This window comes from Nestor notabilis, unplaced genomic scaffold (assembly GCF_000696875.1).
Source record: "Nestor notabilis isolate BGI_N333 unplaced genomic scaffold, ASM69687v1 scaffold13725, whole genome shotgun sequence".
Lineage (NCBI taxonomy): Eukaryota > Metazoa > Chordata > Aves > Psittaciformes > Psittacidae > Nestor > Nestor notabilis.
The window spans coordinates 1-15873 of NW_009928938.1; the positions used below are offsets into that span (position 1 = coordinate 1).

General features: G+C 47.9%; 1 protein-coding gene across 1 annotated transcript; it reads left to right on the forward strand.

The window, feature by feature from the left end:
* The first annotated feature begins 4359 nt into the window (after nt 1–4359).
* LRIF1 (ligand dependent nuclear receptor interacting factor 1) lies at nt 4360–9151 on the forward strand. Its single transcript, XM_010014761.1, has 3 exons — nt 4360–5868; nt 7393–7671; nt 8684–9151. Exons 1-3 carry the CDS (start codon nt 4366–4368, stop codon nt 9149–9151), a joined length of 2250 nt encoding a protein of 749 aa, XP_010013063.1. The 5' UTR covers nt 4360–4365.
* The last annotated feature ends 6722 nt before the right edge of the window (nt 9152–15873 follow it).

Here is a 15873-nt window from a genome sequence, read left to right on the forward strand (position 1 = left end):
TCTGCCCCAGCACTGGAAGCGTTTCGCGGCAGTTCGCACATCCTGGAATATTCTGGAATATTCCCCAATGGGGGGAGTGTTTCCGTGCAAAAGGAGCGTCCAGCGGGAAAGGTTTCTTTTGTTGTTGTTGTTTGGATCGCGATGACCCCCCGAGCCGTTGGGAATGGCCTGGACCTAAACTGCAGACAGGATTCCCTGCAGGTAGCGATAACGAAAGCTATTTTGGCACAGCCTGCAGCCAACCCACGGACTACACAAGCTAAAGGCACGCTGCAAGCACTTAATTTGGCCTCAGCCCCAGATTTGCACTTCCAGTTTAGAGTCAATGTTCTTTTCCTGCTTTCGGGATTCAACCGAACCCATAACACCAGTAAAGCTGCTTGGCTGCAGGGGCTCCTCGTCCCTGCTTGGCTTAGTCGTGTTGGGAGGAGAGGGAAGTTGTCCCTCAAGCAGTGGTTGGGAGGAAAGGTTCTGCCAAAGGGGGTGTTTCTTCTGGCAACGTGGAAGTGGAATTGAACCTGGAATTGACAGCGGGAACTTTGAGCACCTCTCGCTGCCTTCTCTCACCAGGGACAGGAGATGAAGTTGGGAATACTCGGTGTGGCTTTGAGCTTCTTAGGAAGAGTAATAAATGACGTGGGATGAGACCCTGAGACAATCAGATTGGTGGCTGATGGTGCAAGTGAAGAAGAATTCCTGTTTTCTTCACGGGAATTCTGTTGGACCGAGGGAAACGCTGGTTGTTCTCTTGAGTTTTGCTGCCTTGGTAGAACTAAATGAATAGATGTTCCCGTTTCTTTCTGGTCTCTCTTCCAGTGTGGACTTGGAAGTTTTCAATGTTGCCTAAAGAAATAACGACCTATTTTGGTCAAGCAAAGTGTCCTCAAGGTGACAGTTCCCCCCATGAATGGCACAGATTTACATATGGATTTGGGAAGGGAAGATGAAAACCTGGAGTCGATGGTTTCTGGGGTGCCAGTAGATGGGATTTCTCCCAGCCCACCACTTATTTGTTCTGCCGTGAGCTGGTTTTCCTCAGGGATCTGCCTTGTCTCCAGAGCTTGGGCCATGCTGAAGTATCATTGCAATGGGATGATTTTGAAGTGTTAATATATGAGATTTGAGGAGATTTCTGGTTGTGGGGTAGGGAAGTGAAGGAGGATGAAGAGGAGAAGGAAAACTGCTTCAGAACGATGGAAGAATCCTCAAGTACAACTTGGCCTGATGGACAGAATTCCTGTGATTGTTGTTTTTAACCTGCCAGTTCTTAAACTAAATTATCTGACCCTTCTAAAAGGGGATGGAAAGATCTTTTTCACTCTGCTTAAGGGATTCCTCAAACATGTCCTTCACAGAAGCAGTAGCCTGCAGAGGGACCTGATGCAGCTTCCAGCTCTCCTCTTCATCACTCAATAACGTCTGAAAAATGCTGTCATTTGGGTAAATTGAAACACCAACCCTGCTTATTTCTGTGTATCTCCTGGAAGAGTCTTTACTAAGGTGAGCTGTAGACCATGGAGCATCTTCAACTGACGCATGAAGTAGAAAAAGCACCTAAAAACCTTGACAATGACACTTTGCCTTCCTCTTCCAAAGAGGAACTATGTGTGAATACAACTTCTCAATGCCTCTGAACGCTTCCTTTCCTTCCTTCTCTATCTTCTAGCTTTTTTTTGGTAACTCTGCAATCCTGTAAGTATTTGTTTCGAGTGAAAAGGATGTTATTGCCCAAAAAACTGCAATTTGGGGGTTTCTTGCTCTTTTTGCATGAAGTGTGAAGATGAAAAGGTGCCGTTGGCTTCTTGTGATGCTGAGCAGCAGAATGACCTGGAGCTCTGACAAACTGGATTTTTTGAAGGAGGTCTCTTCCCCAGCCTACTTAAAAGATCCTGTTTGTAGCACAGTGTCAAACCCATTTTTCTAGCCCATCATAAAGGAGATGAACAGTGGTAGAAGCAAGAAGAGTGGAGTTGGGCTCCGGACACCAGCACTGCTGCGGAAGAAAGCATTCATCAAATGCATCCTCTGCCTCATCTCTCTCTTTTTCTTGCTTCCTCTTTTCTCTGAGCTGCTTCCCTTCCTGTTGCCCAAAAGTTAGAGGTATCCCCTTGCTTTGACAGGTGGAGGAGCGTGCCTCTTTGGAGGTTTCTTCTGCCCTTTGATGCCTCCTGGCAGTGCTAGTTAGTTTGAGCTGAGGTAAGTGCCCGTTTGCTCTCTTAAAGCTGTCGTGGTTCAACAGCTCCATGTCTATGGAACTTGCTGAAAATTTCCTTCTCAGTTTGCCTTCAGAACATTAATTCTTACATGTAGAAGAGAAGAGAAGTTGACGTTGCAGATCATGGGGTTGTTAAAGAAGCATTGAATCAACTAGGAAAAGCCCATTAAGGTCATCAAGCCCAACTGAAGGATCCAGAGCATATAATAGATACAGATGCAAAAAGCTGTCCAGGAGCTCAGTGCTGGTCTTCCTAACTTTGCATTAGCAGTAGTGCTCGGAGGTTTGAAGTGGCTCCAAAAGTGAGTCCTTTCTGCTTTATTTAAGTTCTAACATACAAACATTTCTAGTTGCTCTTTCTGTGAGATCATTCCTGTTAGTCCTTCTCAACTGTCGTTTCTGATTCCAAACCATCCAGCTCCATTTCACTACTAAAACCTCTGATGGCAGCTTCCGCTAGAACCAGGTGGGATATTGCCCGTGTTTTTGTTCTCAGTAGGTTATTTTTGAAGCAAAAGGCTGCCCACTGCTCTGATTAATCACAAACATTTGCTTTTTTACACAGTGTCCCTAGGAAGGAGGCATTGTACCAAAATACTGGGTGTGGAGTTAATTGTAAGGTTACAGCAAGGAAAGCTCTGCATGTCTAAAGCCTTTGTGGTTTAGACAGACAATAGCATGGCTATTTGTGGTGACCACCAAGGGGAACGTGACCCCTTAGACTGTAACAGGAACTGTCCAGCTCTGAGAGTGAAGAGCATCCTTGTGACTTCTCACTTGATGGGAAATGGCAATGTCTTGACTGACTTCTTGAGGAGCTATGTCAGCAGGACACGATTGGTACCTCCTGATCACTCTATTCCAAGCTGAGTTGGAAGTCCAAGCTGTAACACTTCACTGCCAGAAAAATTGCCAGTGTTTCAAAACTACTTGACAGGAAACAGCACAAAGCATTGATGTCATCTGGTTTGGGACTAGGAAATAATCTCATGCCCATGTTCTCAATGGATTTATTCATGTAGAAACTCAAGGGGGCAGAGTGGAGCTGGCAGCTTTGCCTTTTACTCAGCCTGGATCTGATGTCAAGACCCTGAAATGTACTTCCAGTTCATTTGGCCTCTTTACTAGTGAGGGAAAGTCTGTTTTGACCATGCTTGTCTCGACATCCTGTGTTGCTGCTGCGGGGCTTTGGGCATTAGATTGTTCCTTTGAGAGTCCCAAGAGTGTCTTGCAATGGACTTGAAAAATCTTTGACAGTTGAAGCAGTCACAACTAACTTTTGGTTTGACAAGGTCTGTTTGCTCTTGTGAGTTCCTATCTTCACCTACCAAGAAATCTGTATTTACTCTCCAGACTTCACTGGTGCTGTTTCCATGTCTTCCTCCTCAGTTTTGAAGCCTTTCCCTTCCTAGACTTAGAGCCTTCTGTTCTCATAAATGCATGTATCTTGACAGCATTTTGTTGCTCTCTTTGAAGACCACCACCTTGGTGGTCTATACCTGCCTAAAGAATGAGCAGGCAGGTGAGATGTGGGCATGTGGTCAGCCTGCAGCCTACTCCACAGAGTAAATGTATTCTGCATCTTAATTCCCTGTTCCTATGTGTATGTCTGAAGTAATTTCTGCTTCCACCTTGCCACACAACTAATCTGCTGCCTTCTCCTGAAGCTTCTGTGAAATTCATACTTTGGAGCACTAAGTAGGGATATTAACAGGGACAGGGAGATGGGGAAGCAGAGAAATACAGCTTCTCTGTGAAGTCTGGAGGGAGCTTTTTTCTTTCTCAGAATGAAAGGCCCTGTAAGTAGAGGAGGAGGGTAATGTAGGGGGGTTCTTTAGGTCTTTTAACTTGTTATCTGCAAAGGATGCCACTTCTTGCTCCTGTGTGATGTAGAGGTTGCACACTGTTTCTCAGATAGCCTGTGGTATTCTGAAATGCTCACCCCAAATGTACACCGAGTAGCTCAGTGTGATTTGCCAGTGAAGTTCCTGAAGATGAGGAGTTTTCAGTAGTCAGCTTCTGAGGCGCAGCAGCACTGGGTGTACAATGCACTGATGCACATGAATGAAGGTGCTGTGTTCACTTACACTATCTTTCTCTTTTCTTGTCTCTTGTCTCTTGTCTTTGTTTTGTTAAGCATTGCAGGCTGTATGTACCGAGTAGTTCAGACGACGGGACCAGATGGAAAAAACCTTCTGAAATTACTTCCAATTTCTAAAGCTTCTGGAAGTTTTGTGCCAATAGTTCAGTCTTCAGCCATGGCAAATAATTCTAAAGCAAGTATTTCTAGCCCAGTCCATCTTACTTTTAAGACACAGCTTGCCAGTACCACTGCACCTTCATCTGTTAAGATACCTGTTTTTCAGTCTCCTAACCCTGGAAAGATTATTCTTGCAAGGACATTAGACAAGCAGGAAAGTCTTAGGGCAGGTTCTGATAAAGAAAGCGTGACTCCAAATCCAGGTGCTAACATCCAGAGCAGTTGTGTTTCAGTGGACAGGCTGTCCTTACAGAACATTGCTGTCAGCAGTGCATCTAACCAGAGTAACACAGCATACATGGTGGTGAACACAAAAACTCTTCCAGTCACTGTGAAGTCTTCACTCTTGCCCTCTGGCCACCACCTCCAGATACCAGCTGATGCAGAAGTGAAATCTGTCCCAGCTTCTTTCTTACCACCTGCAATACAGCAAAAAATACTTGCAGCTACAGCAACAAACGTGTCTGGAGGAGCTGACAGTACAAAAATACCAACTGTTATCTACATGTCACCAGTGAACACAGTGGAAACGGTCCTTCCCGAGTGCTTACGAGCCATTTGTCCAAAACCTGCCACAGAAGTTTCCCAAACACTGATGATGACAGCTACACCAAAGGGAAATAGTCCTTCTCCTGGAACAGTAACATCTGAAGGTCAGCAGTGCCAGCAAAGTCCCATGAAATGGATTGTGCAAGAAGGTCCACAGTCGTCGTCGCCTTGCCTTATTCCCGTGAAGTCATCCAACAACGTGGCTTCCAAGATCTTGAAGACTTTATCAGGCATGAAGAATGTAGAAACAAACGCTGCGAATATTTTATCACTCTGTTCTGGTGGTCCTGGTGGAAGCCAAACAAAAATCCCACCTACTAAAGATAATGCTCTGGTCATGTACAATGGGAAAGTCTATTTGTTGACCAAAAGAGGCTCTGATGTTCTGTCAGGCCAGGGTGACAACCAGGCATCCTCCTCTGCTGATGCTTCAGTTAAAAAGGAGACACCCACACTAATTGATTCCACTGCAGTCAACAAAATAACCAGTGAAGTAGTGAATCTGGTGTTGTCCAAAGCCAGCGGAATGGTGCTGTCTCAGAAAGATCCAGACCCAGCTCCAGACTCCAAAAAGTCTTCACCAACTGGCTTAAGAAGTGATGTAACATCTGCACCTGCAGCTCTGGCGACACCAAGTGCCGACCAGCAGAGTTCCCCTGTAAACCACAGAAAGAGTTTGCCCTTCGACACGAGCACTTCAAGTGGAGTGGCCCCTGTTACAGCAGATGGGGCACATGAGAACGTGTGCCACGGTGGCAACGAGAAGATCCATTCCCCCAAAGCACCAAGGGCTGGTTTACCTCAGTCTAAGCAAGAGGGTGCTTTCAGTGAAGACTGTCAAAAGGTAACTCCCTCCAATAAACGTGCCCATCTCACTCTCTGCTAAGTTGTTGTATGGTTCTGGTTCTGTCTGAACGAAATGGCTATGAAAAAGTTCACAGGTTTTTGTAACCAGGTGTCCTGTCACTGGATATGCTCATCTAAAGTGTGGTTCTGGTCAAGAAATGATCTTTGTTTCTTTTTTTCCCCAATGAGATTGTACCATGCAAGTGAGAAAATGCCTAAAGAAAAGAAAGGAGCAGGGACAAGATGCCTTTTTATTTCCCCACAAGAGAAACTGTTAGAAACAACTGAGACTCTAGCAGAGTGGTTGGTTGGTTGTGCTCTGGGAGCTGTCTGCTTTCATACCTGACACGCTCTGATACCTGCTTTGTGTGGTTCCACATTCACAAAGCATGGCCGTTGACTGTTTGTTGGAGGTGTGATGTGAGGTAGAGAAGTTTGCAGCTGCACAAGTGGAAATCAAGGTGGCTGAGCAGGGTTTGTCACCCAGAGACAAGCTCTGGTGTAGCCCGAAGTCAGCTCCAGCCTCCACTAGCTCAGCCAAAGGCAGGAGCTGTGTTGCCTTCCTTTCATGCCATGATGGGGAGGGATCCATCTTCTTCGACTCGTGGTTTCATGTCAGGCAGAAGAAACTCTTGTGATCCTTAATGGCTTTCCACCTTCAGTCTTTTAAAGCCATAACACCAAAAAAGTCCTTAGCCTCAAGTGCCCCAGCCTCTACCCATGAAGGGTTGGAGGTCAAGAGGCCAGAATGAATTTGAACTTCAGACAAAAAGAACCAGTCTGAAGCTTGTGTTGACCAGGTAGAAGAGAAATGTCAGCTGGGCAGATGTGTGCAAAATTCAGAGTTGAATCATTGGAACAGGTTGCAGGGACTCTTTTGTCATCCTTCCTCACCTGAAAAATGGTTAAATAGACTTTTTTCTTGTCCTTTAGTGCTGTGTGGTGCCAAGTGTTGCTTTAACCTCTGAAAAACATAGATTGTTTGCTGCTTTTAGTCTGTGACTTTGCAAGCCCATGGATTGCCCAGCATACTGCTGTGAGGTTGACCTTGAAGTTCAGGCACAGCTCGGGTTAGATACGGTGAGGTTAGATACGAGACATGGCTAATGGTGCTTGGTTAGTGTTGTCAACCACAACACAAGTATGAAATGCACTCAGCAGCCTAAATGTGACCCTGGAAAAACACTGTCTGATCTTCCATCATCTTCCTTTGTTACTTACAAGTTTTAGAACAGGGGATTTCCTCGTTGCTTCTTATACTTCTGTGTTTCCTGGTTGGACTCTGCATTTTCTGGATGTTCCACAATGTACTTGGGGTTTTAAATAACTAACAAGAGCGTTAGACCTATGTACATCTGTATATAATTCCTAAAACTTGGATTAACCCGTGTTAAGTGTAACTCCTGGAGAATGGCAGACAAAACATGTTCAGCTGTCTTTCTAGTAACTAGTTTTTAGCTTATACATGTGTGGGGAGAGAGATTGAGAGATTGATGGGTCTCTCACTGTTTCTGTATTTCAGGTCCAGTGTGGAAAGATGGATTCACCAGGAAAGCGTATTCAAATCAAACAGCAAGAAAAGCCACATTGGAAACAATACTTGGAATTAAGGAAAAGATTTGGACTCTCTAAGGAGGAGAGAGTGTACCTTAAGAGAATACCATTAAGGACCTCCTGTGAGGAACTAGAAGAAAGAGTTTGCTCCAGTAACAGCTTGAAAAGGAAAAGTGATTCTAGGAGTTCCTCATCGTTAGACGTGGAAACAACGAATCAACATCAGGAATGTGTTAATGAGGAAAAGGTATCTTGAAATCCAGACTGGGTACAGCAACACCTCCAGAAAGCTCCCTGTGTGTAGTCAGTGCAGACCTGTGTGTTGATTCGGACCCTCCTGCTTCCACATTTGTCAGGGCAAGTCAGTAATTCTGGTCCCTGTCAGAATCGCTCCTCGAGCTTCTTTGTGTGCCACAGAGGAGTTGGGTGATTTGAGTCTGACTTGAGTAGCCCAAGAATCTTTATCCTCTTTTCTGGGTTTTATGGGAGGAAAGTTGAAGAACAAATGCTCTGAAGACCAGACCCTCTAGTGGTGGCCGGGGTAGTCTTTGTTGGAACAGAAACCATGCCTCTTTCTCCTGATTTATACGTAGCCTTCTGCAAACCCTTATGTTTATCCAGTGGATACAAGCAGAATAATAGAAGAATAATTTCTTGTGAGGCTTCACTGTTGAGTTTGGGATCAGTCAAGTGCTGTTGTTCTACAGCGCTTCAGTCACTCACATGACAACGTGTGATTGGCTTCCAAAGAAGGGTGTCCATGTAGTCGTGTGGGGTATTGTTGTACCTGCCTGATCTTCAGAGTTACAAATGTCTTTATAAGCTTGGTCCTTTGTTACTGGCCAAGAACTTGTTTGGGTGCTTCTGGAAAGATTCCCTCAATGAAGGACTTTAATCTTTATGCAGTGAAATGAGTTTCTCCGTCCAAAGTAGCTCTGTTCAGCCACAGTGTTCTGAAAGTTGTCTCATTTAAAGAATATAAGGAGCAGCAGGAGATGAGAGGTATGCACAGGGGAGGCAGAAGTGCAGTAAGGAAGGAATTCAGTGTTCTGGAATTGTTAACTGGGAATCTTTGTTAGAAAGATACTGAACACAGGAGTATGTTTGCTCAAATTGCTAAAGAAACATCTTCCATATAGTAATTCTAAGAAGTTTGCAACAAATAACTTGTGTTTTGTGCTTCCTGAACTGTGATGTTGTAACGTGGAATGATGCTCAGTTTAACAGAAGTGTATCTTTGTGTTTTCTTGGCTCTGCAGGTAACTGTGGATCCGGAAGAGGATTTGACTAAGAAAAGAAAGATAAAATCCTCAGCGTCATCAGACAGCGGAAAGAGAAGGAAAACTTCAGTCAAATCAACCACAAGTCCAAGTTCAGAAGACAAGAGCCCAAGTTCCGGTGTCCATAACAGAAATCCTTCACCTCCACCAGTCTTACCACAGCAAAGCATCTCCACAGCCTTCGCTCTGCCATCTCTGGGGAGGGACTCTGAGCAAGACCCGGACTCTCAATACAGCGACATTACGTACCCGAGCATCCCAGTTTTAGTGTCTTCTGACGATGACCCTTCAGTTCTTGAAGGGTCTTTCAGAAATGATGCTTTCCCTTTGACTCCCCCCGACTTGGATGAAACAATCCGGGATGAAAAAATCAAACGTCTGAAACAGCTCTTAAGGGAACGGGAAGCGGCGCTGGAGGAGATGCGCAGGAAGATGCAGCAGAGCTGAACTGCAGTGCTCAGCTGGGCCGTGCTCATCTTCACTGCAGGGACTTGAAGAAGAAATTCCATGTTTAAACAAGGAATATTTCTGGTAGATGGAAGATCTGAACAAAATACACAGGACGTGTATTGAGAAAAGTACAGATTTCTTAAATATCAGAAATAAAAGACTTGGACCATCAAATCCTGCTTCTGGAACATGACACGTGTCAAAGAAGGCAGAAGATGGGCATTTTTATTCGTGCATTCTCTATATTTGGAATGGAGGGGTTTCTGTATTAGTCCTAGCGAATAAACTTTCCCACTTTGGAATTCCATGGCCTGTCTCTTAGAAACTCGATGTAAACAGCAAACCCCAACTGTAGAGAATCCTTTTGTTTTCCTAATGTGCATGACAGCTTTTATAAATACCTGAGGCCTGTCAATGGTCAGTGTTTAATAAATGCTACTTAAGTGAGTGGGGAATTACAGGCAGATAATGCAGATGTTCATACAAACCCTCTTCCAGATGTGAAGGTGGCAGCAGTAGAACCCCCTGCTGACAGTTGCTCGGTACGTGTTCCTTACTCTTCCTATTGTAAGCCTTTATAAGGCCTTTGCCAGCTGTGCAATATTGAGGTTGGGCTGTGGGGTGGTTTTTTGGAGGGGAGGAGGTAGGCGTACTTTTTTAAAACAGAATTATGTTGAATAATAACTTGTTGAAGCAAAAAAAGGCATATTTCTATATCCAGGGTGGTATCTCTTATCTTTTGCATTAATTTGTTCAGTTGTTATTTAAACATGTCTCTTGCTACCTTCTTATGATGCTCCTTTGGTTTTGATTGTGCACTCAGTGTCTTTGCTGTCATGATTTTTATAGAGCTTTGTAGTGTGTTTTCCCAGCATACTCTGTCACGTGTTGTATGGATGCCTTTCACTGCCCCCTCTTGTCCATGTCTTGCAAGGCCCTTCTGCAGTTCTCTCTGTTGTAAGAGCCATGAATAGCTGCTTTGCCAACAGAATTTGTCATTGTGGTTCTTCCTGTCCATTTGTGGTTCCATTCAACATCTCTGGGCCCTGCAGAACTCCACTGCTGGTTTCTGTTCACAGGACACTGTGCTGCTACTCTTCATTTTCTGTATTTTAAACACATCTGCAAGGTTTCTATTATCACACAGATGCCTGGTGCATGTGTAGAGGTTTGATGAAGGATGTTGCTTTGGAGATACATCTTTGGAGACCTCAGTGGACTCTATCAGCCGTAAGTTCCTTACTGATATGGATGTCAGTGTTAGGCAGGAAGGGAAGAAAAAGGTCCCTGCTCTGAGGAGCATGAGATAGACCAAGTGTAGGAGAAGTTGACGCACCAAACACATGGTGGTGGGTGAAGAAGGAAGGTGTATGATGGAACTGTATGATTTCTTTTGAGCAGCCATGGAGGAAGATGCCTGTTTGCAGCCTGGTCCATGCTTGTTCCAGAAGCGGGGAGCAGTATAAGTTTGGCCAAATCTGCATGTCAGATACAAGCAGTCATAAGGAGGGAATCATTTTGTGTGGAAAGTGGGAATATTCCCTGCATGGATGTGGGTGCAATGGGTTGATAAAGACAGTTGGGCAGGTTCAAAGCTGCATGTGGGGAAAGCAAAATAAGGGAGTTAATGAGTGGGTCCTGGGTCTCTGTGTGCATAACACTCACTTGGGAAGACAGATGCTGTAACCATGAGTGTCCCTGCATCCTCCTCCACTCATTAAGCTTTGATTTGCTGAGCATGACGTTGTATGGAGCATCCACTTCCAGCTTCTTGTCCATCCCAGGCCTACTTGCTGCGAGGACACGGAGTGAGAACAAAAGGGAAGGACTTGATGTCGTGCAAGAACAGGTCAGCAATAGCCCAAGCACCAAAACACTCCTGGTGTGTTCTCAACGCCATGGGCTGCTCTGAAGAACATTAACTCCATCCCAGCCGGATCGGACACAACGGGGTCACAAGCAGTAGAGGTTCAAGCAGCTTTCCTCATGTCTGGTGCTGCAGTCACCTGTTGTGATGCTCTTCCAACCACCATCATCACCTGTCCTGTCTTTGACAAAGTCTTGCCTCTGTTGTCCAATGATCTCCAAATAAACCAATGAATCCGAGTTCACCTAAACTCTCCCTTCGCTGGGAAGGTTCCAGGTTTGATGTTCCATCACACGCCACCACCTCTCTTCCAGAACCTCTTTTAGCCTCGCAGAGTGGTCCATTCGCCTGAGTTTTCTCTGGAGACAAGGGGAAGATACAGCAAATTCAGAGGAGGATCCTCAGGGAGAAATGTGACCAGTGGGATTTGGTGGAAGGAAGTGAATGGGCTGGTTCCTAGTAATGGGAAGCACTTGGTGTAATTCAGCAAGACGAAGCCAAGCCATCTATGAAGAGAAGGAGGTGCCTGTCTTGGAACGGCATCAATGCAGAGTTGAAAGCATCACTGAGAGCCAAGAGAAGCCCTTTGGTGGCCTGACATGGGAAGGTTGCGCCAACAGCGGGAGCGAAGGGACTTGCCACCAGCCAAGGGCATTGCAGGTTGTTGGAAGTGCTCCTCATCCAGACGCACCACGTGTAGCACATATCCTGCTTCCCTGCACTGCTCGTCCTTCAGCTCCTATGATCCGTTGGGAGTTTGCGACAGGAAAGCTGGAGTCCTGGGAATGCTGCCTGCAGCCTCAGGAGTGAAAGTCGTTGGCAGCCCCCTGTGTGCAGCTCAGCTGGTGGAAGGCACCGCAGAGACACGCCGTGGTTCCCAATATGGGATCCACAGATTCAGGCTGTGGATTCAAACTCACTTTCAAGTAAATATTCAGGAAGAATCAGGGGGAGAGCATTTGGGGATTTCTGGATTGGAAGCGCAGAGGTGCCAGGGAGCGCTGGCCAGAACAGGTCAGGAAGCAAAGATGATGCCACCATCAGCCCAACTTGGTGGCTTGGAGTATCTGGCCGGAACTATCTGTGTGTCACCTTCCAGCTAGAGGACAACCCACCGCAGCACAGGCATTTCTGTACAGGACACAGATCTTCACGGGGGTTGTCCCAGCCATTTACAGAACCACAGAATCATTTAGGTTGGAAAAGACCCTTAAGATCGAGTCCAACTGTGAAGCCACCGTGTCCCCAAGCACCACATCTCTGCAGCTATCAAACGCCCCCAAGGATGGTGACCCAACCATACATAGCACAAGAGGCCACCTGGAAGCTGCGTACCCGGGAGTCCATCGGGTCCCATTCGTCCCAGCCAAGCCTCGGGCAGCTGCTGTGAGCGGAGCTGAGCACAAGTACTGGAGGTATCTGCAGCTGCTTGTCCTGGGGGATGGGGCAGGTTCAGCTTTCAAAGTGCTTTGGAGCGTGTGGAACCGACCCTGCCTTTCCCGCAGTGGCAGGATTTGGGGGGACAGATTGTGACCCGTTTCCAGTGGCGCAGTTGGCAGTGGGAGCATCGGCCAAGGCTGAAGCTGGCAGAGCCCTGCGGGTCCTCCTGTGGAGCTGGGTGGTGCAGAGCGACTGCGGTGCAGCCTGAAGAAGGCTTCTGGCCCATGGAAAGGGAGGTGCTGCTGCTTTCAAGGGCAAGACACAAAAGCCTAAGTTAGGGAGTGCTGGGTTAGGCTGAAGATCCATCCAGCCCATCATTGTCTCCCCACAGAGACCAACATGGGGAAGGAAATCAGAATGGAGACTGATGGTGGATGCTTGGAAGAGTAGAAGGATCAAATGATCACAGAAATGACCACCTCTGCTCTGGAGCCGGGCTGAGACAGCTGGGCTGGGGCAGCTGGAGAAGAGAAGGCTCCTGAAGGGGACACCTTAGAGCAGCTCCAGTGCCTAAAGGGGCTCCAGGAGACCTGGAGAGGGGCTTTGGACAAGGGCCTGTAAGGATGGGATGAGGAGAAACAACTTCCAGCTGGAAGAGGGAAGAGTTCGATGAGCTCTGAGGCAGCACCTCTTCCCTGTGAGGGTGCTGAGGCGCTGGCACAGGATGCCCAGAGAAGCTGTGGCTGCCCCATCCCTGGCAGTGTTCAAGGCCAGGTTGGACACAGGGGCTTGGAGCAACCTGCTCTAGTGGAAGGTGTCCCTGCCCGGGGCAGGGGGTGGAGCTGGAGGAGCTTTAAGGGCCCTTCAACCCAAACCACTGTGAAATGTTGAAAAGTACCAGCTCCAAGAGGAGTTTCTGGGGCTTCTCCTTCCTTTGAGGAAGACCCCAGGACGTGTGTGTGTAGCTGCTGAGGAGACTAATGACAGAATAAAGACAACAGATCAAAATGAAATCTCAGGCCTTTAAGAGGTGATGGTGGGAAGATGGAGCTGGAGTCACAAGGCACTCACATAAGAAGAGAAAGGATAAGAAGTAAATCCAGGTGGTCCACACCAGGGAGGAAGGATGGTCAAAGAAATCAACCTGTTGGCTCCTAAAGGGCACAGAAAGGTTCTGTCAAAGCCCTTATGCAGGGGCCAAAATCAGAACCACCTGGGAGGTGTGAGGAGGATTTGGAAGCTGGTGTCATCCTCCAGGTCACAGCACACAACAATGGACAGCACGTGGATACCAGCATCTTGGCACCTTCCAACCAGGCCACGCGGCCACCTACCTTGGTGCCTTCTTGTGCTTATGAGAGAGCGGTTTCATCTCCAGCATCTCCAATAGATCTCCCACTGCAACTTACTGCGTTGTTGCTGCAACGGCACAACCTCTTCCTACATGGTCCAGCGTCTCTACTCCGTCGTTCTGGTCCCACCATAGTTTCTACCTGGTTTTATGGGTGTGGACAAGGACGTGCTGCTCTTGTGGCTCCACGTGATGGGAATGCTTCCAAATGGTGGTGGTGTATTTGCCACTCTCCTTCCTCTGGGACCACAGTAGTTCCCAGTGAGAACCTCCTTCAGCTCTTGCGTCTTTAGGGTTCCTGTCTGAAGAGGAGAACATCATCCTGTTCATTCATAAACCCATTTACTCTTCGTCACTTTGCTCTGAAGCTTCTTACCAACATCTCCGTTCCGGACAGATCTGTCGGCTCCCTGTGACGGCAGGATGGGAACTTTGGGGGCTCTTCTGTGCTGGTATCAACATCTCGATGCTTTTCTGAGTCACTTCTCTTTGAGGACTCATTCTCCACCTTGATCCCCAAAACCTCCTGGCTGAATTCCTCCTGATTCTTGTCCCTTAAGTCACCCGCTCGCTTGGATGCAAGTTGAGGTTGTCCAAGGCTTCTTTCCTCCATCCCCTCCAGGTCTTTCTGTGCCGGGTTTCTCTCTGAACGGGCTCAGGGACTTGCAGACACGTTGCCCTTGGGCCAACCCTGTGAATTCTCCTTTTTTAACCGTTGGCAGCCTCATTTGCTGATACTTTTCTGTTAAATAACAATAAACCCCCCAAACAAACCACTGAGACCATGTTTTGGTGCATGAAGGGTCCGCAGCTGGAGCCGTTCCTTGTGGGACACTGCAGGCTCCTGCCCCGTCCTCGCGAGGCACCGCTCGGTACTTGCCACGTTCTCCATTGGCTTTTTCCTTCCCATCTTTCCCCCATCTTCCCCCCACGTCTCCTCCCCCCAGGGTGGCAGCTCCAGTTTGGCTTTGGGTGGAAATCCCACCTTGTACTGCACCTCTCCCATGGGACAAGGGGTGTTCAAGCTCGATGCAACCCCACAGACCGAAGCTGTCTGTGGTGGGGCAAGGACTCCCCGAGGCCTTGGTGGCTGCTGGTGTTGCCACTCCCAAGCTTTCCTCCACCTTTACTACAGGTCCTGTGTGGGAAAAGCCTGGGCAATGGAGCTGTGGCTCCTTGGTGTGCTCCGTCTCCGGAGTCCAGCTGCTGGCAGATGCCTCCATCCTTGCTGTCCCTGCAGTCATGTACCACTACAGAGCCACTGTGCACACCAAGCAGGTGGGGAGGTCAGCCCCTGCTTCCAGTTACGGTCCCGCAAGACACTGGTGTCATTTAGGTGGCAATTTCTCTATCCCAAGCCTGGAAGTTCACTGTAGGCAGCCAGGAGTAGAGGAAGAACAAGTTCACAAGAACTGGCAGGACAAGAACCATGGAATGGTTTGGGTTTAAGGGACCTTAAAGCCCTCCCAGCAGCCCCGGGGGCTCCTCTGGCCTCGCTCCAGCAGCTCCACGTCCCTCTTGTGCTGTTCCCCAGAGCTGGATCAGGGCTGCAGGGGGGATCTCCCCAGAGCACAGCAGGGGGGCAGGATCCCCTCCCTTAACTTCCTCACACTTCTTTTGTGTGAACCAAGTGTGGCCGCAGTGACGTCGCAGTGAGGAAACGCTGTTGAACTCAGTAGGAGTTGCTTGAATCATCTCACCCTGTCAGGGGGCAGCAGGAAATGGGCTGCTCCCCACAGGTCAGCTGGGCATGGGCAGCGTCCTCAGCAAGGAGGGAGCTGGGCTGGGTTGGCTGATAACAGGGTCCATGGACAGCCCCAGGCAAGGTGACAAGAACAGGGAGGTTCTGGGTCTGTCCAAGGTGTTCAGTCAGGAGCAGCAGGAGATGGGGCTGGAGACAGGACTGAGCACACCTGAGGTCCATGGAGGAGGTGAGGGTGAAGGATACACGTGGGTCTGAGGTCTTTGGAGAAGAGATTCAGAGCAGCCCTGTGGAGAAGGACTTGGGGGTGGTGATCGATGAGAAGCTTGACATGAGCGGGCAGTGTGCGCTTGCAGCCCAGAAACCAACCGTATCCTGGGCTGCATCAAAAGAAGCGTGACCAGCAGGTCAAAGGAGGT

Excerpts from the sequence above, each read along its gene's own strand:
- LRIF1 (XM_010014761.1), top strand. The coding sequence starts at position 4,366 with ATGTACCGAGTAGTTCAGACGACGGGACCAGATGGAAAAAACCTTCTG. Across the intron at positions 5,869-7,392 it reads TCAGTGAAGACTGTCAAAAG|GTCCAGTGTGGAAAGATGGA; the intron begins GTAACTCCCTCC and ends TCTGTATTTCAG. Across the intron at positions 7,672-8,683 it reads AATGTGTTAATGAGGAAAAG|GTAACTGTGGATCCGGAAGA; the intron begins GTATCTTGAAAT and ends TTGGCTCTGCAG.